Here is a 24,383-nt window from a genome sequence, read left to right on the forward strand (position 1 = left end):
GCCCAACTCTGGCAGGAACATACTGATTGAAGAACACGGCTCTGTGGGTATGTAGTCAGACAGCTGTCTCAACAGTAGAGAACATACCCGAGGGATGGCTGTAGCTTTCGGGTGATAAGCCGGCTGCCCTGTGAGCACAGTGCGAATTCGTACTGCTTCTGGGCAGCTTCCCAGGAAAGCTCGAGGGTCTGACCTTGGCTCCCCTCTTCTGCAGGAGCTGTCCTGCCATTTAGGGACCTGAATTCAGCAATTGTGCTTAAATACTGGGTTTACCAGAAACAATAGTTTGAGCTGTAAAATACATACCTGCCTTGAAGTCTGGTGTCCTCATGTAACCAGAAACTTAACTGCCATTCTGTGAGTGAGCTACGGTGGGGTGTGTCCCTTTCAGAAACTCTAAATTCAGTACTCCTCACCCTGCCTCCTATAAGTGCTATTTTGCTCGAGTGATGAGAGCTCTTTAGCCTGTGTGTTCATTTAAGCTAAAGCCCCTCAGAGCTGAGGTTTATGTATTGCCACCTCCGTGTGTGGTGGAGAATTCAGGGAGTGCTCTGTGGCTTCCTGGAAGTCAGGAAGGGTCTGCACACAGTGAACAGCAATGTGTGATGGGAGAATCAAGCCCGGGAGCAAGCGGTATTGCCGGGACAGCCCTCCACATGGTTCCTAAAAGCCTCTTCTGTCTCTAGGTATGTGTACATTCCAGCGGGCGGGTCCCAGCACGGCCTGCTAGGGACACTGTTTTCCACTGCAATGACGTTTGCGTTTGTGAGCTTCTGGCATGGTGGGAATGACTACCTCTGGTGCTGGGCAACACTCAACTGGCTGGGAGTCACCGTGGAGAACGGAGTCCAGAGGCTTGTGCAGGCGCCGCGTGTCCAGGACAGCTTGGTGAGCTGGGTCCTTGCTTGTGCAGTAGAGGACAGCCACGCTCGGTGGACTGGGTTTGGGAGGGAAGGCGGTCATCACGTTTACCCCATTGTGGGCCATTCCTGCTAGATTGGTTCAAAACTCGTGTGCCCAGAGGTAGGACAGCTGAAAAAGAGGCTTCTGTAGCTATTTTTTTAAAATAAATGTTTTAATTATAAAAGTAATACATATTTATTATATGAGAATTAGAAAATTCAGACAAGTATAAGGAAAGAAAAAGGTCTCCTCAAGAGAAACCACTGTTAATCCCATTCTTCTAAATTTTTTCTCTCTCTACACACACACACACACACACACACACACACACACACACACCATTTAAAACATGCTGTTATACTAGAGATACAGTTGTATCAGGACGCCTTTCTTTGTCATCAAATGCATTTCTAACAACCCTTTTTTTTTTTTTTTTTTTTTTTTGCGGTACGCGGGCCTCTCACTGTTGTGGCCTCTCCCGTTGCGGAGCACAGGCTCCAGATGCGCAGGCTCAGCGGCCATGGCTCATGGGCCTAGCCACTCCGTGTCATGTGGGATCTTCCCAGACCAGGGCACGAACCCGTGTCCCCTGCATCGACAGGCGGACTCGCAACCACTACGCCACCAGGGAAGCCCTCTAACAACCCTTTTCAATGGCTTCATAAAATTCCATTATGTGGATGTGTCATAACTTATTTAATTAGTCTCCTATTATTAACATGTTTTTCCAGTTTTTCTGCAGTTACCAGTTGCATTGAGATGACTATCATAACCAGGGTGCATTCTTCAGTGTAACATTGCTAAGTGAAAGGTTTTTCTCACTTTTAAGTTTTGCCATACATACTTGCTTACCTGTTTCTTAACTGCCCTGTAGACAAAGTTTGCCAATTTACATTCCTACCCAACAGTGCCTGAGAATGCCCTTGCCAATACTGAGTAGTACTGGTATTTTTAATCGTTGCTATTTTGATAAGTTCTAGTAGCATAAAAATCAGGTAAGGATTTAAGACACATTTGCACTCTATAGGCAAATGATTTGGAAAATTAAGCATTTTTCTTTACACACATATTTTAAGTGATTTTAAACTATGAGCAAGTGTTTTATCATGTAAGTGTGGCACAGTATGTATTAGAATCTTATAGGAAATCATCAATTCTGAATATGCAGCACTATTCCGATAACCCTGAAAAAAAGTATCTAAAAAGAAATATGCTAGCATCAGTGTTCATGGCAGGCAGTAAAACACAAGAAATTTACTGGGAAATGATTAACATGGGTAAATTCCCCCCGTATTTGCAACTAAAGCAAATGTATTTCAAAAAGCCAACATCACCAAAATATAATACATCTGAGTGTTTTTCTATAAAGATAGCCATAGTACAAGTGGACAGTTGTTTCAATAAAAACTGATACAAAGCACATAACAAAAATAACACTCCTGAAGGAAGTTAAATATATTTATGTATGTTTATAGGTAAGTATTTTATTCAGTACTAGTACCCAGCAATCAGCAGGAAAGAAATGTCAGTGAATTCCAGTAGAAAGTGGAATTTCAATGAAAGTCATGGCTTTGTAACACAAAGAAAAACCATAAAGGGTGGTATCATAAAGGTTACAAACTTCACCGTCAAATCTAAGTAGTCTTCCCCAAAGTGGGAAACCCAGTCATCAGGCATGAAAGCCAGAAAATTCTTTTCAGCCCCGGCTGAAGCCCTATGACACATTTCCATGTTCCCTCATGAAGGGTCTGACATTAACCTTGAACTTAATCTTATGCAGAGCTCCGTAGACTTTGAGCCATGGCTTACATTACTAAGAAACCTAAAGAATCTAAAATATTAAAGGAGTAACCCACGCTGTGCAATGTAGTGTCTGGCTTGTTAATTTCGGTTAAAAATGAAGGAAGACAGTGAAAAGACATGCTCACAGGATGAAGCACTTGAATGTCTGCTCTGCCCCATCACAGCTCATTCCAGGACCTTCACGTGTTCACCTCATTTGAGCTTCCATCCACAATTCAAGCTCCCAGGTGTATAGTAATTTCTGAACATGCATTTCTTTGGTGAGATATACGTCTTGTATATTGCAAATGTGGTGTTTAGTTTACATACTTATTAAGCAAGAACACATTTTGTAAAACCTATTTTTTATCACCTGTCTTGCATCCTGACAGCCTGGTGGTTGGCTATGGCTGTTTAGACTAGGATCTCCTTGAGCACAAGGTCAGGACCCCGTTATCACTTATATCCCCAGTGGTTAGCTGCATGTCTTGAGTTAACCTCAGTAAGTCAGTACACAATTAATGCTTCCGAATTGTGTTCTTTAGTTCTTCTTCCACTTGTCCACTTAAGGACTTTTTCTTCATTACTCTGCTTCTTATACAGTTCAGCACAGATTCTGTTTTCTTTCAGAAAAACATGGCTGGCATTCCAGATGTACACAGCCTTTTGAATAAATTGTCCCACTTGGGTTACATCCTTCCCTCTCTTTCATGAATCCATTTCCCATTCATTTTTAAAATTAAGGTACAATATTATTGTACAATATTATATGTTACAGGCGTACAACATAGTGATTCACAGTTTTAAAGGTTATACTCCATTTATAGTTATTGTAAAATATTGGCTATAAATTTACCATTCTTTTGTCAAAATCCAAATAAGCACTTAATGCCTCCTTGGTACTTAATTTCATCTGACTTTAGTCTCCCCAGTTGATCTGATAGTATTTTTAAAATATGGGCTCTCTCCGCATGCCTCTTAGACACTCTCCCCATGCCTTTCATGCTTCATCTGTTTTGTTTTGTTGTTTCTTTTTTATGATGGATTGAAAGATACCTGAATAACAAGGATTATCATTACTTCTTTTCCCATATCTTCTTCATCTTCAACCTCAAAGCTTTGTCTGGGACACAAAATACAGTAGGATTCTATTTCTTGGTGACAGTTGAACGCTCACTGAAAGACCAGTCAGAGCTGAGTGTTGTAAATAGGAAGCCCTCTGACGTTCTAGCCAGGGCTTTCCCGTCGAGCTTTATGCAGTAATGGAAATGTCCATTGTGTTGTCCAATACAAGTAGTCACGAGCCACCCTGAGTACTTGAAATGCACCTAGCATCACTGAAAAACTAGTTTTTTAATTTATTTAACTTTAATTAATTTGAATCTAAGTAGCCCCCTTGTGGCTAGTGGCTTCCATTTTGAATAATACAGTTCTGGAACATACCCCTTTTCTAGAAAAAAGAAAAGTAAAAGTATATAGTGTTTGACTCTGCTATAATATAGAATGATTTTTATTACTGATGTGGTGCCTTGTATATCCAGTTGGCTACTGAACCTCTCCACTTGAATATCTCACAGATATCTCAGACTTAACATGCTTAATACTGACCTCGTGGACCCCCGTCCCCCAATAATTCCAATTAGCTCCTTTGCCTCTAGCATTCTCTCTTTCTACAAAAGCCACCGTCATCTTTCTAGTCACTCAAGGCCAAAACCATCAAGTTATCCTTTGTACCTCCCTCTCTCCCAGTTCTACCTGTATGTACTGTACGTTCTACCTCCTAGGTAGATCTTAATTTTTAAAAATTGTTTCCATTTCCACTGAATCATCCTAACCCCACTGTTATCATTTCTTGCCCAGTCTACCAAGTAGCTTTGAACTGGTCTCCCTGCTTCCACTTCTGCCTTCTTCAGTTCATTATTCTCATAGTAGTAAATGATGCTTCTCAATAAAAACCTAACGAACCATGCTGTTGTCCTTAAAATCCTTAGTGGCATACCGTTTTCTCTGGGCTCAGTCCACAATATTGAAGATGACCTATAAGGCCTTGGCTGATCTCGATCTTGCTACCTCTCTCCATCCTCTCTGCCTCTCTCCCCTCGCACTCTGTCCTTCCTTCTGTTCGTTTACATACCTGGGCCCTCCAGCCCCACCTCCCCCGCACAGGCTCTTCCATCTCTACAGTGCTCTTGCTCCTTTCCCTCCTATTTCATCCTTCAGATTTCACCTTCAATGACAGCTTGTTTGGGTACCCTTCACTGACCCTCCTAAGTCAATCAGGTCCCAATTAGTAACTCATTTGGGGGCACCTTGTACGTGGTCTCTTCTGCTGTACCTATCACAGTTACAATGAAATATTTTTACACAATAATTTATTTAATCCTTATCTCCCTCACCAGACTGTAAGCATCATGAAATCAGAGATCTGCATCCTTGACATATATGATGCCTGGCGCAGAGGAAGCATGCAGTACATACTTGCTGAATGAATGAGTGAATATATTTTCTGACTTCACTGAGGGGCATATAAGAGGTGATAAGCTTACACAGCAGCATGAAGAATATAGATTGAATACTGGAAGAACTCACTAAGCCTGAGGCTTATTGAACATTATATAGGGAGATTGTTTTGTAGCAGGGTAGACACTAATTGGTCTAGTGACGGCAAAATGCTAATTGGTCTAGTGATGCACAAAATATATATAGAAGAAAGAAAAGGGTAGGGAGGAGTTAGCCTTCCTGGTACCCTGCTGCTTTATGAGAGGGGGGAATATTGGCTGTGACTCACTGAGGCCCAGAGCTGTGGGAAGCTGACAAAAGGCATTTTCACAAGGCACCAAGCAGGGTGGAATGAAGAGGAGTTACTGCTAAAGCAGCATGCTTCTTCTCTGTACAAGTACTCTCCCGGGGAGCTAGAATTTGTGCTCAGCACAGAAATCTTTTAATAAGTGGAAACATTTTGAGCATCAGTAGAGAGACACTACTTCTTGCCAATTCTCGATTTGATCGCTCCTTTTTTTTTTTTTAAACATCTTTATTGGAGTATAATTGCTTTACAATGGTGTGTTAGTTTCTGCTTTATAACAAAGTGAATCAGTTATACATATACATAAGTTCCCATATCTCTTCCCTCTTGCGTCTCCCTCCCTCCCACCCTCCCTATCATACCCCTCTAGGTGGTCACAAACCACCTAGCTGATCTCCCTGTGCTATCTGGCTGCTTACGTTTGGTAGTGTATATATGTCCCTGCCACTCTCTCACTATGTCCCAGCTTACCCTTCCCCCTCCCTGTATCCTCAAGTCCATTCTCTAGTAGGTCTGCGTCTTTATTCCTGACTTGCCCCTAGGTTCTTCATGACCATTTTTTTTTTTTTTAGATTCCATATATATGTGTTAGTGTACGGTATTTGTTTTTCTCTTTCTGACTTACTTCACTCTGTATGACAGACTCTAGGTCCATCCACCTCACTACATATAACTCAATTTCGTTACTTTTTATGGCTGAGTAATATTCCACTGTATATATGTGCCACATCTTCTTTATCCATTCATCTGTTGATGGACACTTAGGTTGCTTCCATGTCCTGGCTGTTGTAAACAGAGCTGCAATGAACACTGTGGTACATGACTCTTTTTCAATTATGGTTTTCTCAGGGTATATGCCCAGTAGTGGGATTGCAGGGTCGTACGGTAGTTCTATTTGTAGTTTTTTAAGGAACTGCCATAGTGTTCTCCATAGTGGCTATATCAATTTACATTCCCACCAACAGTGCAAGAGGGTTCCCTTTTCTCCACACCCTCTCCAACATTTACTGTTTCTAGACTTTTTGATGATGGCCATTCTGACTGGTGTGAGATGATATCTCATTGTAGTTTTGATTTGCATTTCTCTAATGATTAATGATGTTGAGTATTCTTTCATCTGTTTGTTGGCAGTCTGTATGTCTTCTTTGGAGAAATGTCTGTTTAGGTCTTCTGCCCATTTTGGGATTGGGTTGTTTGTTTTTTGATATTGAGCTGCATGAGCTGCTTATAAATTTTGGAGATTAATCCTTTGTCAGTTGCTTCATTTGCAAATATTTTCTCCCAATCTGAGGGTTGTCTTTTCTTCTTGTTTATGGTTTCCTTTGCTGTGCAAAAGCTTTGAAGTTTCATTAGGTCCCATTTGTTTATTTTTGTTTTTATTTCCATTTCTCTAGGAGGTGGGTCAAAAAGGATCTTGCTGTGATTTATATCATAGAGTGTTCTGTCTGTATTTTCCTCTAAGAGTTTAATAGTGTCTGGACTTACAGTTAGGTCTTTAATCCATTTTGAGTTTATTTTTGTGTATGGTGTTAGGGAGTGTTCTAATTTCATTCTTTTACATGTAGCTGTCCAGTTTTCCCAGCACCACTTATTGAAGAGGCTATCTTTTCTCCACTGTATATTCTTGCCTCCTTTATCAAAGATAAGGTGACCAGGGCTTCCCTGGTGGCACAGTGGTTGAGAGTCCACCTGCCGATGCAGGGGACGTGGGTTCATTCCCCGGTCCGGGAAGATCCCACATGCCACGGAGCGGCTGGGCTGCTGAGCCTGCGCATGTGGAGCCTGTATTCCACAACAGGAGAGGCCACGACAGTGAGAGGCCCGTGTACCGCCAAAAAAAAAAAAAAAAAGATAAGGTGACCATATGTGCATGGGTTTATCTCTGGGATTTCTATCCTGTTCCATTGATCTGTATTTCTGTTTTTGTGCCAGTACCATACTGTCTTGATTACTGTAGCTTAGTAGTATAGTCTGAAGTCAGGGAGCCTGATTCCTCCGGCTCTGTTTTTCTTTCTCAAGATTGCTTTGGCTCTTCAGTGTCTTCTGTGTTTCCATACAAATTGTGAAATTTTTTGTTCTACTTCTGTGAAAAATGCCAGTGGTAGTTTGATAGGGATTGCATTGAATCTGGAGATTGCTTTGGGTAGTAGAGTCATTTTCACAATATTGATCCTTCCAATCCAAGAACATGGTATATCTCTCCAACTATTTGTATCATCTTTAATTTCTTTCATCAGTGTCTTATAATTTTCTGCATACAGGTCTTTTGTCTCCTTAGGTAGGTTTATTCCTAGATGTTTTATTCTTTTTGTTGCAATGGTAAATGGGAGTGTTTTCTTAATTTCACTTTCAGATTTTTCATCATTAGTGTATAGGAATGCCAGAGATTTCTGTGCATTAATTTTGTATCCTGCTACTTTACCAAATTCATTGATTAGCTCTAGTAGTTTTCTGGTAGCATCTTTAGGATTCTCTGTGTATAGTATCATGTCATCTGTAAGCAGGGACAGCTTTACTTCTTTTCCAATTTGGATTCCTTTTATTTATTTTTTTTCTTCTCTGATTGCTGTGGCTAAAATTTCCAAAACTAGGTTGAATAAGAGTGGTGAGAGTGGGCAACCTTGTCTTCTTCCTGATCTTAGTGGAAATGGTTTCAGTTTTTCACCATTGAGGACGATGTTGGCTGTGGGTTTGTCATACATGGCCTTTATTTTGTTGAGGAAAGTTCCCTCTATGCCTACTTTCTGCAGGGTTTTTATCATAAATGGGTGTTGAATTTTGTCAAAAGCTTTCTCTGCATCTATTGAGATGCTGATATGGTTTTTCTCCTTCAATTTTTTAATATGGTGTATCACGTTGATTGATTTGCATATATTGAAGAGTCCTTGCATTCCTGGGATAAACCCCACTTGATCATGATGTATGATCCTTTTAACGTGCTGTTGGATTCTGTTTGCTAGTATTTTGTTGAGGATTTTTGCATCTATGTTCATCAGTGATACTGGCCTGTAGTTTTCTTTCTTTATGACATCTTTTTCTGGTTTTGGTATCAGGGTGAGACCCTCGTAGAATGAGTTTGGGAGTGTTCCTCCCTCTGCTATATTTTGGAAGAGTTTGAGAAGGATAGGTGTTAGCTCTTCTCTAAATGTTTGATAGAATTCGCCTGTGAAGCCATCTGGTCCTGGGCTTTTGTTTGTTGGAAGATTTTTAATCACAGTTTCAATTTCAGTGCTTGTGAATGGTCTGTTCGTATTTTCTATTCCTTCCTGGTTCATTCTCGGAAGGTTGTGCATTTCTGCGAATTTGTCCATTTCTTCCAGGTTGTCCATTTTATTGGCATAGAGTTGCTTGTCGTAATCTCTCATGATCTTTTGTATTTCTGCAGTGTCACTTGTTACTTCTCGTTTTTCATTTCTAATTCTATTGATTTGAGTCTTCTCCCTTTTTTTCTTGATGAGTCTGGCTAATGGTTTATCAATTTTGTTTATCTTCTCAAAGAACCAGCTTTTAGTTTTACTGATCTTTGCTGTCATTTCCTTCATTTCTTTTCCATTTATTTCTGATCTGATCTTTATGATTTCTTTCCTTCTGCTAACTTTGGGGTTTTTTTGTTCTTCCTCTAATTGCTTTAGGTGTAAGGTTAGGTTGTTTATTTGAGATGTTTCTTATTTCTTAAGGTAGGATTGTATTGCTATAAACTTCCCTCTTAGAACTGATTTTGCTGCATCCCATAGGCTTTGGGTCGTCGTGTTTTCATTGTCATTTGTTTCTAGGTATTTTTTGATTTCCTCTTTGATTTCTTCATTGATCTCTTGGTTATTAAGTAGTGTGTTGTTTAGCCTCCATACGTTTGTATTTTTTACAGATTTTTTCCTGTTATTGATATCTAGTCTCATAGCGTTGTGGTTGGACAAGGTACTTGATATGATTTCAATTTTCTTAAATTTACCAAGGCTTGATTTGTGACCCAAGATATGATCTATCCTGGAGAATGTTCCATGAGCACTTGAGAAGAATGTGTATTCTGTTGTTTTTGGATGGAATGTCCTGTATATATTAATTAAGTCCATCTTGTTTAATGTATCATTTAAAGCTTTTGATCTCTCCTTTGAAGTAAGACACCTTCAGGGTGCTTGTTAGTTATTCCTACACAAAGGAGAATCTATATCTCAAGCTGCTCACCCACCCTACCCCTGATTTCCATTTCATTGAGTAATTTAAATACATCCTCCTCCCCCAGCCCTTGTCCCTTCTTCTTTGTGCCAAGAGTATCCTGCTGAGCTGATTTATGTCCTATCTGAAGCAGTAAAATTTCTATGTATAGACTTAATTGAGAAAACATGCCTCCAGTGAAAATCATGGACGGTCAGTCTAATGGTTCTTGGAGGGACCTGATGCTCTGCTGTGTCAGAAAGAACCCATAGCTCTGTGGTGATGTCCATTCAGTTTATCAGTTATATTGATCAGTTTGATTTTGAAGAGGAGTTTGAGAGATCAGTCAACCTGAAAGGATAATTGATTGTAAAACTATTGGCATGATCCACCCAATGGTTTCCTAGTTCTGTGGAACCCTAACTCACCAGTTGGCAAGATGTACATGGCAGTTGGCCTGATCAGAAAACCTTTTCACTGGAGGTCAGTGATCATAGCCCAGCTAACTCACTGAAGGAATACAAAGCAAACTGGTCTGAGAAGAGTTATTCTGTTGGACAATGGCTCATGATCTTCTATTCCTCCACCACTTGCATTCATTTCGACAAACAGAGATCAAGTGCTTCCTGTCAGTGACCCTTTTCTTCAGACCAGAACCCTTCTTAGACTGAGCCCATTTAGGCAGAGTCAACCTGGCTGGTCCTTTGTTTCTGAGTTTGCTCATCTAGGAAAAAAAAATTTCAGCGCCCTATATGGGAGACACATTGCAGTTAGGGAACTCTGAGTGAAAGACTTGATCCCTCCCTCCTCATTCCTTTTTCTTCATATTCTTTTGGTGCTTCAGTGAATACAGTGTACTAGTCTATCAGTGTTTAATGGTACAGTCTATTATTAGTTGATTTTCTCCATGAATAAGGTATCTCACCTGGCCTCCTATCAGGATGATCATCTTTATAGTGGCTCCTTTGGAGTAGAGAGGCAATAAAACCACGGAATGAGGGCTTTTCTCCATGAGGAGCTAAGTGATTTATATTTTAAAAATGGACTTGTCTTCATAAATATCATAAAATACTAATTGGCCTATTCTTCCCAGGCATTGCTCAGAAGAAAGGTCTGGGCTGGAGACAGATGTTTGGGAGCATGTAGATGATATTTTGGAGCTGTGGAATTGTCTGAGACTTTCTAAAGAGAGGGAGTACAGAAAGAGAGGAAAAGGAGACTGCCCAGGAATGAACTGAGGACACCAACATTTAGAAATTAGATAGAGAAGGAGGGACCAAGAGGTGGGAGGGAAATCTAGAGGATAATTTCACAGAGACCAAGAAAAAGAAGGTACTTCATGGAGGGAGTGGTCAATGGTGTTGATGCTACTGGGGAGTCAAGTGAGGTGAGGTTATGGCTCCATGTCAGAGAGCTAACAGTGGAAGAGAAGAGCGGTGAGTCATCATCCCCATCCTCACGAGTTTATGATTTGGTTGGAGAGGCAAGATGTGTGCACACCAGTTGAGGACCAGTATAAGGCATTATGTGCAGAGAGACCCAAATGAGTCATAGAGGCAGCTGATGTTCTTATGGGGTGGTGGTCAGAGTGAGCTAAGCTTTTAGGAATGGTTTATTTAAAGATCTGGGGCTTGAGTAGGATTCTGAGGAATTAAGATTTGGATAGGTAAGTAGAGAGAAGACAGGCTCAAGGCTAGGGGATTAGCACACACAGCCTGGAGTCAGGCGTGGGCATGCCATGCTCAGGTGAGGAGGCTGCTTTGACACTCAAGGGGCTGTCACTGGGGAGGATGGAGGAAAAGAGGTTAGAGAGGCCAAATAGTCCCCCCATAAAGAGTTTTGAATGCCAGACTTAGAAATATAGAAATGCAACACTTAACCAAACAGGAGAGCATCAAATTAACATATTAATCCCACACGTTAAATAAGCCTTTGTAGTAGCTTGCTAGCCCTCACCTGGGCCCCTGGGTCTCAAAAAAGCAATGCCCGTTGTTATGAACAATGTGTTCCTTGGTGGATGACGACCTCTTGGCGCCCCCCTCATTGTCTCCCACTCCAAAGGATCATTAACAATGCAGGAAACATGATGCAATTACCTGGTTATACATTTTCTTCTCTGTGGGAATCTGAACCCGTGCCTTAACCCCTCTTGGTCTGAGTGGTAGAATGCTGCAAATAATTCCACCTTTTAGTTCAAATATGTTTAGAAAGGCAAAAGCATTTTCAAAGGTTCTTTTTTAACTTTCCATTACTGAGTCTGCTATCTGACAGAGAAGGCTTGAAATGGAGGCAATTTTCAGATATTCAGCCCAGCTGGTCTGGTCAGCTCTGGGGCTTCTGCTGCCTTTCCCGTCCCTCTCAGTTTAGGCTTGAGCAATGCAGGGGCAGCTCTCTCATCACTGCTGCCGCCAGGGCACTCTTGTCCATTCTCCCCTCCAAGTGCGCAGCACAAACCCTCACCCTGGGGAACTGTAGCCTCGGGAAAGAATACTGAGCCAAAGTTGAGATTCCACGGCTTGAATGTAAATGGTTGAAATGGGCTTTTCTAGGTGGCTTGTGGTATGAGATTCTTTATGTGAGAGACCCTGATTTCTGCTTCGACAGCATAATCTAGTGCCTAGCAGTTTTCTATAGATGAGCTTAGGAAGAAGCACAGTCTTATTATGTACATGCTGAAGCTTTGTGTGTGTTTCCAAATCTGGGTCTCTTTTTCCTCCCAGAAAATCCAAATTACCCACTGGAGGTAGCAGACCATGAGTTTCCAGTGTTCCTATTATCAATGGAAAGGTAAAATAGTCACTTCATTCCAAAATAATATGCACATACTTAGTGCAATATATTTTTACAGTATGTATTTATTTACAGTGTATGATATGTGTTGTGTATATATGCTGTGACTGTGTGTAGCATATATATACTGCATTTATATATGTGTATATGTATGTATATGTGTATATATCTATTCATTTTATTTGGAATTATATTTTATTTATTAGAGCAGGTTCTAATTAGTTATCCATTTTATACATATAAGTGTACATATGTCAATCCCAATCTCCCAATTCATCACACCACCACCCCGCCACGTTCCTCTCTTGGTGTCCATACGTTCATTCTCTATATCTGTGTCTCTATTTCTGCCCTACAAACCGGTTCGTCTGTGCCATTTTTCTAGGTTCCACATGTATACATTAATATAAAATATTTGTTTTTCTCTTTCTGACTTACTTCACTCTGTATGACACTCTCTAGATCCATCCACGTCTACAGATGACCCAATTTCGCTCCTTTTTATGGCTGAGTAATATTCCACTGTATATATGTACCACATCTTCTTTATCCATTTGCCTGTCGACGGACATTTAGGTTGCTTCCATGACCTGGCTATTGTAAATAGTGCTGCAATGAACATTGGGGTGCATATGTCTTTTTGAATTATGGTTTTCTCTGGGTATATGCCCAGTAGTGGGATTGCTGGGTCATAGGTAATTCTATTTGTAGTTTTCTAAGGAACCTCCCTACTGTTCTCCATAGTGGCTGTATCAATTTACATTCCCAGCAACAGTGCAAGAGGGTTCCCTTTTCTCCACACCCTCTCCAGCATTTGTTGATTGCAGATTTTCTGATGATGCCCATTCTAACCACTGTGAGGTGATACCTCATTGTAGTTTTGATTTGCATTTCATTAATAGTTAGTGATGTTGAGCAGCTTTTCATGTACTTCTTGGACATCTGTATGTCTTCTTTGGAGAAATGTCATTTAGATCCTCCCTCCATTTTTGGATTGGGTTATTTGTTTTTTTAATATTGAGCTGCATGAGCTGTTTATATATTTTGGAGATTAATCCTTTGTCCCTTGATTCATTTGCAGATATTTTCTCCCATTCTGAGGGTTGTCTTTTCGTCTTGTTTGTAGTTTCCTTTGCTGTGCAAAAGCTTTTAAGTTTCATTAGGTCCCATTTGTTTATTTTTGTTTTTATTTCCATTTCTCTAGGAGGTAGATCAAAAAAGAGCTTGCTGTGATTTATGTCAAAGAGTGATCTTCCTATGTTTTACTCTAAGAGTTTTATAGTGTCTGGTCTTACATTTAGGTCTTTAATCCATTTTGAGTTTATTTTTGTGTATGGTGTTAGGGAGTGTTCTAATTTCATTCTTTTTTGTTTTGGTTTGTTTGTTTGTTTTTGCAGTACACGGGTCTCTCACTGTTGTGGCCTCTCCCGTTGCAGAGCACAGGCTCTGGACGTGCAGGCTCAGTGGCCATGGCTCACGGGCCCAGCCACTCCGTGGCATGTGAGATCCTCCCAGACCGGGGCATGAACCCGTGTCCCCTGCATCGGCAGGCGGACTCTCAACCACTGCGCCACCGGGGAAGCCCTAATTTCATTCTTTTACGTGTAGCTGTCTGGTTTTCCCAGCACCACTTATTGAAGAGACTATCTTTTCTCCATTGTACATCCTTGCCTCCTTTGTCATAGATTAGTTGACCATAGGTGTGTGGGTTTATCTCTGGGCTTTCTATCCTGTTCTGTTGATCTATGTTTCTGTTTTTGTGCCAGTACCATATTGTTTTGATTACTGTAGCTTTGTAGTATCGTCTGAAGTCAGGGAGTCTGTTTCCTCCAGCTCCATTTTTTTGCCTCAAGACTGCTTTGGCTATTTGGGGTCTTTTGTGTCTCCATACAGATTTTAAGATTTTTTGTTCTAGTTCTGTAAAAAATGCCATTGGTAATTTGATAGGGATTACATTGAATCTGTAGATTGCTTTGGGTAGTATAGTCATTTTCACAATATTGATTCTCCCAATCCAAGAACACAGTATATCTCTCCATCTGTTGGTCTCATCCTTAATTTCTTTCATCAGTGTCTTAGAGTTTTCTGCATACAGGTCTTTTGTCTCCCTAGATAGGTTTATTCCTAGGTATTTTATTCTTTTTGTTGCAATAGTAAATGGGAGTGTTTCCTTAATTTCTCTTTCAGATTTTTCATCACTACTGTATAGGAATGCAAGAAATTTCCATGCATTAATTTTGTATCCTGCTACTTTACCAAATTCATTGATTAACTCTAGAAGTTCTCTGGTGGCGTCTTTAGGATTCTCTATGTATAATATCATTTCCTCTGCAGACGGTGACAGTTTTGCTTCTTCTTTTCCAATTTGTATTCCTTTTATTTCTTTTTCTTCTCTGATTGCTGTGGCTAGGACTTCCAAAACTATGTTGAATCTTACTGACCAGAGTGGACATCCTTGTCTTGTTCCTGATCTTAGAGGACATGCTTTAAGTTTTTCACCACTGAGAATGATGTGTGCTGTGGGTTTGTCATATATGGCCTTAATTATGTTGAGGTAGGTTCCCTCTATGCCCACTTTCTGGAGAATTTTTTTTATCATAAATCGGTGATGAATTTTGTCAAAAGCTTTTTCTGCATCTATTGAGATTATCATATGGTTTCTATTCTTCAGTTTGTTAATATGGTGTATCACATTGATTGATTTGCATATGTTGAAGAATCCTTGCATCCCTGGGATACATCCCACTAGATCATGGTGTATGATCCTTTTAATGTGCTGTTGGATTCTATTTGCTAGTATTATGTTGAGGATTTTTACATCTATATTCATCAGTGACATTGGTCTGTAATTTTCTTTTTTGTAGTATCTTTGTCTGGTTTTGATATCAGTGTGATGGTGGCCTCATAGAATGAGTTTGGGAGTGTTCCTTCCTCTGCAGTTTTTTGGAAGAGTTTGAGAAGGGTGGGTGTTAGCTCTTCTCTAAATGTGTGGTAGAATTCACCCGTGAAGCCGTCTGGTCCTAGACTTTTGTTTGTTGGAAGATTTTTAATCAGTTTCAATTTCATTACTTGTGATTGGTCTGTTCATATTTTCTATTTCTTCCTGGTTCGGTCTTGGAAGGTTATACCTTTCTAAGAATTTGTCTATTTCCTCCAGGTTGTCCATTTTATTGGCATAGAGTTGCTTGTAGTAGTCTCTTAGGATGCTTTGTTTTTCTGTGGTGTCTGATGTAACTTCTCCTTTTTCATTTCTAATTTTATTGATTTGAGTCCTCTCCCTCTTTTTCTTGATGTGTCTGGCTAATGGTTTATCAACTTTATCTTCTCAAAGAAGCAGCTTTTAGTTTTATTGCTCTTTGCTATTGTTTTCTTTGTTTCTATTTCATTTACTTCTGCTCGGTCTTTATGATTTCTTTTCTTCTGCTAACATTGGGTTTTGTTTGTTCTTCTTTCTCTAGTTCCTTTAGGCGTAAGGTTAGATTGTTTATTTGAGATTTTTCTTGTTTCTTGAGGTAGGCTTGTATTGCTATAAACTTCCCTCTTAGAACTGCTTTTGCTGCATTCCATAGGTTTTGGATTGTCGTGTTTTCATTGTCATTTGTCTCTAGATATTTTTTTATTTCCTCTTTGATTTCTTCAGTGATCTCTTGGTTGTTTACTAACGTATTGTTCAGCCTCCATTTGTTTGTGGTTTTTACGTTTTTTTTCCAGTAATTGATTTCTAATCTCATAGCGTTGTGGTCAGAAAAGATGCTTGATATGATTTCAATTTTCTTAAATTTACTGAGTCTTGATCTGTGACCCAAGGTATGATCTATCCTGGAGAATGTTCCATGCACACTTGAGAAGAAAGTGTAATCTGGTGTTTTTCAATGGAATGTCCTATAAATATCAATTAAATCTATCTGGTCTATTGTGTCATTTAAAGCCTGTGTTTCCTTATTAATTTTCTGTCAGGATTATCTGTCCATTGGTGTAAGTGAGGTGTTAAAGTCCCCCACTATTACTGTTTTACTGTTGATTTCCTCCTTTATAGCTGTCAGAAGTTACCTTATGTATTGAGGTGCTACTATGTTGGGTGCATATATATTTATAATTGTTATTTCTTCTTCTTGTATTGATTCCTTGATCATTATGTAGTGTCCTTCCTTGTCTCTTGTAACATTCTTTATTTTAAAGTCTATTTTATCTGATATGGGTATTGCTACTCCAGCTTTCTTTTGATTTCCATTTGCATGGAATATCATTTTCCATCCCCTCACTTTCAGTCTGTATGTGTCCCTAGATCTGAAGTAGTTCTCTTGTAGATAGCATATATATGTGTCTTGGTTTTGTAGCCATTCAGTGAGCCTGTGTCTTTTGGTTGGAGCATTTAATCCATTCACGTTTAAAGTAATTATCGATATGTATGTTCCTATGACCATTTTCTTAATTATTATGGGATTGTTTTTGTAGGTCCTTTTCTTCTCTTGTGTTTCCCGCTTAGAGAAGTTCCTTTAGCATTTGTTGTAAAGCTGGTTTGGTGGTGCTGAGTTCTCTTAGCTTTTGCTTGTCTGTAAAGCTTTTGATTTCTCCGTTGAATCTGAATGAGATCCTTGCCGGATAGTGTAATCTTGGTTGTAGATTCTTCCCTTTCATCATTTTAAGTATATAATGCCACTCCCTTCTGGCTTGTAGAGTTTCTGCTGAGAAATGAATTGTTAACCTTATGGGCGTTCCCTTGTATGTTATTTGTCATTTTCCCTTGTTGCTTTCAATAATTTTTCTTTGTTTTTAATTTTTGTCAATTTGGTTACTATTTGTCTCAGCGTGTTTCTTCTTGGGTGTATCCTGCCTGGGACTTTCTGTGCTTCCTGGACTTGGGTGGCTGTTTCCTTTCCCATGTTAGGGAAGTTTTCGACTATAATCTCTTCAAATATTTTCCCTGGTCCTTTCTCTCTCTCTTCTCCTTCTGGGACCCCTATAATGCGAATGTTGTTGTTTTTATGTTGTCCCAGACGTCTGTTAGGCTGTCTTCATTTCGTTTCATTCTTTTTTCTCTATTCTGTTCCGCAGCAGTAAATTCCACCATTCTGTCTTCCAGGTCACGTATCCGTTCTTCTGCCTCAGTTATTCTGCTATTGATTCCTTCTAATGTATTTGTCATTTCAGTTATTGTAATGTTCATCTCTGTTTGTTTGTTCTTTAATTCTTCTAGGTCTTTGTTAAACATTTCTTGCATCTTCTCGATCTTTGCCTTCATTCTTTTTCCGAGGTCCTGGATCATCTTCACTATCATTATTCGGAATTCTTTTTCTGGAAGATTTCCTATCTCCACTTCATTTAGTTGTTTTTCTGGAGTTTTATCTTGTTCCTTTATCTGGTACATATCCCTCTGCCTTTTCATCTTGTCTGTCTTTCTGTGAAAGTGGTTTTTGTTCCATAGGCTGCAGGATTGTAGTTCTTCTTGCTTCTGCTGTCTGCCCTCTGGTGGATGAGGCTATCTAAGAGGCTTGTGTAAGTTTCCTGACAGGAGGGACTGGTGGTGGGTAGAGATGGCTGTTGCTCTGGTGGGCAGAGCTCAGTAAATCTTTGTCTATCTATTCATTTTTAAATCTCTGAGATGTCAGAAATGTGCAGGACTTCCAAAATATCTCACATTCCTTTCAATGCCTAGAAATAAATGTTGCTTTAAAAAGCATATCAAGCAGCTGCTGGCCTTTTTTGAGATGAGCTGGGTTGGAATCAATGTACTCTTGATCACCAACATGTATTGAAACACACAATTTAAGGTGGCTCTTGCTTTCTCCTCTGGTGTCAACCCTGTAATCCACTCAGTAGGCCAGATTGAGTGTTGGAACGGCCACTGTTTAACCCCTGAAGGGTGACAGGAAAGAGTATAATATAAACGGTGCAGGACATCTGTCAAGCCAACTATGCAGCTTTTGAAAGTGATGATGTTGAAATAATTTCTCTGTGAGAAGATGAAAATGAAGAATGTGAAATAGTAGGTATAATAAAAATGCATTTTTATTTAGAAATTGAAACATAGAAAAGTGTATGGAAGGTTATACACTAAAACGTCAATGGTCACATTATTTATGGTGCATGTTTTCTTGTTTTGGCTCATTTATATTTTCAACCTTTTCTACAGTGAATAAGTATTGCTATCTAATCAAAGATTATTGAGAGAAAAGGGAAGAGGGTGGACTTACCCGCCGGTTTTGCTTAGTTGACCCTGGATGCTTAGTTTATGTTAGAAATTGAAGGTTAAAGTTGTCATTCTCAGGAGCAGATGGATGTGCGACTATTGTAACTGCCATCCTGTGCTGTAGAAGGAACTGCACCAGACACTGCACAAAGATCTTCCATGTTCATTATATTATTTACCCATCACAACAACCCTTCAGGGCAAGTGTTACTACCTCCAGTTTTACAGATGAGGAACCTAAAGATGAGGAATTTATAAGTAATCTTTCTAAAAACAGATGGTTAGTTTGATAGAAAGAAGTCAAATCCAGTTTCTCATGATCTATTCAAGCCTCCTTGATTTCAGACTAGGAGTCTTCCATGATAAACCCAAGCCACTTAGATTACTCATCCACGTCCCATCTCCTTGCTGCTTGTGCAGATTTGGCATTCGATGAGTCGACAAAACAGCCCTCAGTTCTTAGACAACTTGTGTTTTAAGTGTGGCTCCACACAACTTGTCTGTGGAAGAACTCTTCTGAAAAATTGGTCCAAGGGAAGTGAGAATGTTCCCCAAAGCACTTTTACTGCATTATCTCGTGTGATTTTAATAGTAGCTTGATAGGTAAATATCATCATTATCCCTATTTTACAGTGTGAAAAACTGAAACCCAGGAAGTTTAAAAAAAATAGGTTCATGGTTCAAAAGTCAAATATTACACAAGGCTTCATTTAGATAAATAAATAGAAGAGCTCTCTCCATTCCTCCCACTCTTATGTTCTTATCTCCATTAGCAACAATTTTTTTGAATTTTATTTTATTTATTTTTTATACAGCAGGTTATTAGTTATCTATTTTATACATATTAGTGTATATATGTCAATCAAAATCTCCCAATTCACCCCACTACAACTTTCAATTCTCTTAGTTGTTTCTGATATTTACCTCTGTCTTTTTAAAGTATATTCTATTATTCTTCACTTATGGATTATAAATACTGAGTGATTTCTACATGAGGTTTTAGCCTCTTAGATGTACTCCCCACTTCTCCTCCTAATGTAATAATATCTTTCCCTTTTGTTAAATCAGAACTCAGTGTTTACATTATCATCACTATGTTAAGTGTGGCTCCCTGCCAAACCAGTTAATGTTCTATAATTGCATTTTCTTTCTTAGTCACCCGTTTCCGCAACTCAGATTAAGAATTGCCTTGCCTATTTTGTTTGATTAATTGGTTTACTGTCATCACTTCTTTCCAAACTCCCTAATAAAATTGGAAAAATCTCTGAGAATAGTGTTTTATTTTCCATGTGGTCAGATGTCTCTGGTAATCTGTCAGTTCTCTTTACCTGGAAAATATTTCTTGGAGACCTTCCATCCTCCCTTCCCATCTGGATTATTTCTCTTCAGATCTGCTCTGTGGCTGTTGTCCTGACATGTCCCCTTTCCTCTCTCCTAGGCTGAATCTTTGTGTCTTGGGCCCCAGATCTCCTTGTTTCCCCCCCGCTCCCTTTGATTTGCTGGAGCACATCCTTTAGTAGCTTCCTTAGAAAGGGATCATGGGTGATACTTTTTTATTTTTTTTTTGAGACCTAGTATTTCTAGAACTCTCTTTATTCTACCCTCACATTTAATTGATTATCTTAGCACTGAATTTTAGGTTGAAAAGTAATTTCTCCTGAAAATTTTCAAGATATTATTTGTCTTCTAGTTTTTAGCTTTACTGTTGAGAAATGCCATTTAATTCTTGATTCCTTGTATGTACTCTGTTTTTCTCTCTAGAAGCTTAATGCAGATACCTTTGGTAATTCTGAAATGTCATTGTGCTTATTGTCCCTGACTTTAGAATCTCTTTGATGGAGTTTATTTATGGAAAAAAAAAAACTTCATCATGGGTGGGGGTGGGGATGGGGAGAAAGAAGGATCTTTATCCTTGTGGTCCATATGCTCATTACCCAGGTTTTTAACCAATCTCTGGTTTTTTCCTCCGTGGTTTACTGTTGTTGTCTGTGGTATATGGTATCTCTAATGCCTGGGACTTCTGGGGACCTGGTATATGAGTGACTTTTCTTCTCTTTGGCATCTAGTAGTATTCAGGTATCTCAGCTCTGCTAATTCATTCATCTGCTTTCTATCTTATAAAGATGGTTTGACTTTGCTCACTTACTGTTCACTTCTCTTCCATTCCTTGTCTGTGGATTTATACCTTTTCAAATGTTTACTTTTCATTTTAATGGGGTTTGTGAAGGGAGCAGAGATGTCTCATCTACTATGTTTAACTGAATGTCACTAGAAGAGTTTTCTGTGCCATCATTTGGTGAATTATTTTGGAATGCTTTACCTGTTTGTCAGTTTTAGATTTTTAAATGTCAAGTTTGCTTTAGAAGCAGGCCTTGCCCTAAGCTGTTGTTTCTGTGTTTGAACAGGATATAGCTGAGGCCATAGCTGTGACATCCTAGGCTTATTTAATAGTCCCAATGGACCTCAGTGCTGCTTAGAGAGGGAGGACCCCAGTGCCATGAGCAGCCACGACTTGGGTGTGATGGTCGTCTGGATTCCATCTTTCCACCCATGTGCCTTGACTCTCTATACTCAGGGGAGGTGGCCAGGCTCTAGGGTCATTTAGTGGAAAGATTCCTAGATTTCCTTTTTTTATTCTTTTATTCTTTATACTTTATGAAGTCATTTATGACCATATGATCTTGAAAAAAATACAGATAAGGCTGAAGTTCCTCTAAGGCACTCATCACCCAAACAGACACACCTTGTTCACTTTCCTCCCATGAAAGGTAGCCGTTGTTATCAGATTGCAGTGTAGCCTTGCATACCTTTCATACTTTGTATGTACATATATGTGTGTGTGTGGTTTAGAAATGTATAAATATTTTTAAGTTTTCACTTTTTTCCCTCCTCATATTATGTTTTGAAAATGTTTCTATATTAGAGTATGTAGATCTGCATAACTGGACATAATTTGGATATGTGAGAATTGATTTATTCTATTGTTGAAAATTATTCTATTGAAAATTTAGGTTGCCTCTCATTTTTTTTTTTTTCTTTTGCAAATGCAGCTGCAGTACATTGCCTGTTCATGCCTCCTTGTTCATAAAGTGTTTCTTTAGGGCAATACAGAGAATAGAATAGAGCAGGAGTTGGCAAAGGATGGCCCAGGGACCAAATCTGGTCTGCTGCCTGTTTTTGTATGGCCTGCACCAAGAATGCTTTCTACATTTTAAAATTGTTTTATTCAGTAATCTTTCCCTCACTGATTTGAAAGATCACATTTAATATATTGTAAATATCCAGATACACACGGGTTCATTTTTGGGCTCTCTTTTCTGTCGCATTGATCTATTTAATTAGTCCTGTTTAAAATATTAGAGTTTTGAATGTCTTGATTCCCAGTAAGGAAAGTCCTGTGCTCCTTTTTGTTCTTTTTTGGAGTTACATTGGCTGTTTTTGCGCATTGCTTCTTCTGTATGAATCTTAGAATTCCTCAAAAGTGAAGTTTCTCAAAACACCCTTTGGTATTTATATTGGAATTTATTAGATTTGCTTTGAATTGTATCTTTGAGTAGAGTTGACATGTCTGTAATGCTGAGTCTTCCCAGCCTTGAATAGTAATTTATTCAAGTCTTCCTTTATGTTCTTACATAAAGTTTTATCATTTCTCAGAAGTCTTGTGCATTTCTTTTTGAATTATTGCTATTGTGTAGGAAAGGTATTGATTTTTGTTTTGAGTTGATCATTTTGCATCTACTTTAAATCTTTTCTTAGCTCTAGTGATTTTTCAGTTGTTTCCTTTGAATTTTCTAGATTGATGGTCATATCATCTACAAATAATGACAGTTTTGTTTTTGCCAACAATTTTAACTCTTGCTGCATTTAATTGTTTCACTATACTTGGTCCTTTGGTACAGTTTTGAATGATACAGGAAAAAAATGTCTTTTTCTTTTTTTTTTAATTACTGTTTTTTAAAAAAATATTTATTTATTTTTGGCTGCATTGGGTCTTTGTTGCTGCGCGCGGGCTTCTCTAGTTGCGGCGAGCAGGGGCTACTCTTTATTGCTGTGCGTGGACTTCTCATTGCGGTGGCTTCTCGTCACTGAGCACCGGCTCTAGGTGCACGGGCTTCAGTAGTTGTGGCTCATGGGCTCAGTAGTTGTGGCTCGGGGGCTCTAGAGCACAGGCTCAGTAGTTGTGGCGCACGGGCTTAGTTGCTCCACGGCATGCGGGATCCTCCTGGACCAGGGCTCGAACCCGTGTGCCCTGCATTGGGAGGCGGATTCTTAACCACTGCACCGCCAGGGAAGCCCCAAAAATGTCTTTTTCTTGAAGCTAGTGGGAATATTTTCTCTGGGTTTTTGATATACCCTCTTTATCAACTTAAAAAAGCTTACTTTATTGTCATCTATTGAGTTATCATATGATTATTCTGCTTTAATTATTTAATCCCATGAGTTACGTGGATTTCTAATGTTTCTAATGTTGAATCATCCTTCCATTCCTGGGATAAATCTTACTTGATCGAGAGTATTCTTTGAACCATTCCTGTATTTGATTTGCGGCTATTTAATTTAGAATTTTTAAGGTAATTTCTGGAACAAAGATTGACTTCTGGTTTTCTTTTCTTGTTTTGGCTTTTTATGACTTTGGTATCAGAGTTGTGCTGGCATCCTCAAATGAGTGGAAGCTTCCCATGGTTTTCTACCCTCTGAAACAGTTCCTATGAGATGGAAATTATCCATTTCTTGACCATCTGGTAGAACTTTCTCATTAAGAATATCTGGGCAGTTTTTCTTTGAGCATAGAGCTTTGACCACAGTTTCAATTCTTCTATGTTTATGCTTTTTTTTTTTTTAGTCTTCCTACTTTTCCTATGAGAGTTTTAGGTAGTTTAAATTTTCTAGATAAATTATCTTTTATCTAGGTTTCCAAATATATTGCTATATACTTTCCAAAGATTTTTAAATGTCGTATGTATTATTTCCTCTTGTTGTTTTATTTCACCTTATTGTTTTATTTCACCTTATTTTCTTAATTGATCACACTTGCCAAAGTTTATCCATTTTCTTATTCCTGGAATAAAAACTTTTAGCTAAAATGAATGAAATTTAAAGTAATTTACCAGTGTGTTAATTTTTGCTAATATTTGTTGTTGGTGAGCATAAACTTCATGATAAATTTTTAAAATGTACTTATATTCCTTTCCTGGCTCAGTACACGTTCAGTTTGATTATGGCCCACATGTGTATGAAAATTGCATGTATTCACTATTCGGCAGATCTGTCTATTAGACAAGGCCTAATAATTCTTGTGATAAAACATACATAACAGAAAATTTACCAGTTTAACCACTTTTACATGTAAAATTCAGAGTCATTAAATACATTCACATTGTTGTGCAACTGTCACCACCATCAGTCTCCAGAATGTTTTCATCATCCCAGATTGAAACTCTGTGCCTACTAAACAATGACTCCTGTTACCTTTTCCCCCTAACCCCTGGAAACCACTATTTCACTTTCTTTTTCTATGAGTTTGACTATTCTGGGTACTGTATATAAGTGGTATTGTGCAATATTTGCCCTTCTGTGTCATGATTATAACTGAGCCTAACGTCTTCATGATTCATCCATGTTGCAGTGTCTGTCAGAATTTCCTTTCTTTCTAAGACTGAGCAGTATTTCCATTCTACATGTATATCATAGTTTGCTTACACATTTATCCATCAGTGGACATTAGGGTTGTTTCTTTGTTTTGTCTATTGTGAGTAATAC

At 38.9% G+C, this 24,383-nt stretch overlaps 1 protein-coding gene across 8 annotated transcripts in view; it reads left to right on the plus strand.

Moving 5' to 3' along the window:
- Window positions 1–24,383, plus strand: part of HHAT (hedgehog acyltransferase) — a 365,509-nt gene that overhangs the window by 268,157 nt on the left and 72,969 nt on the right. For all 8 annotated transcript variants that reach the window (XM_079945495.1, XM_079945499.1, XM_079945494.1 and 5 more), the window contains one exon: window positions 687–888. In XM_079945495.1, coding sequence (XP_079801621.1) covers window positions 687–888 — 202 coding nt within the window. The remainder of the gene's footprint in view (window positions 1–686; window positions 889–24,383) is intronic.

This window comes from Stenella coeruleoalba, assembly GCF_951394435.1.
Source record: "Stenella coeruleoalba genome assembly, chromosome: 1".
NCBI lineage: Eukaryota > Metazoa > Chordata > Mammalia > Artiodactyla > Delphinidae > Stenella > Stenella coeruleoalba.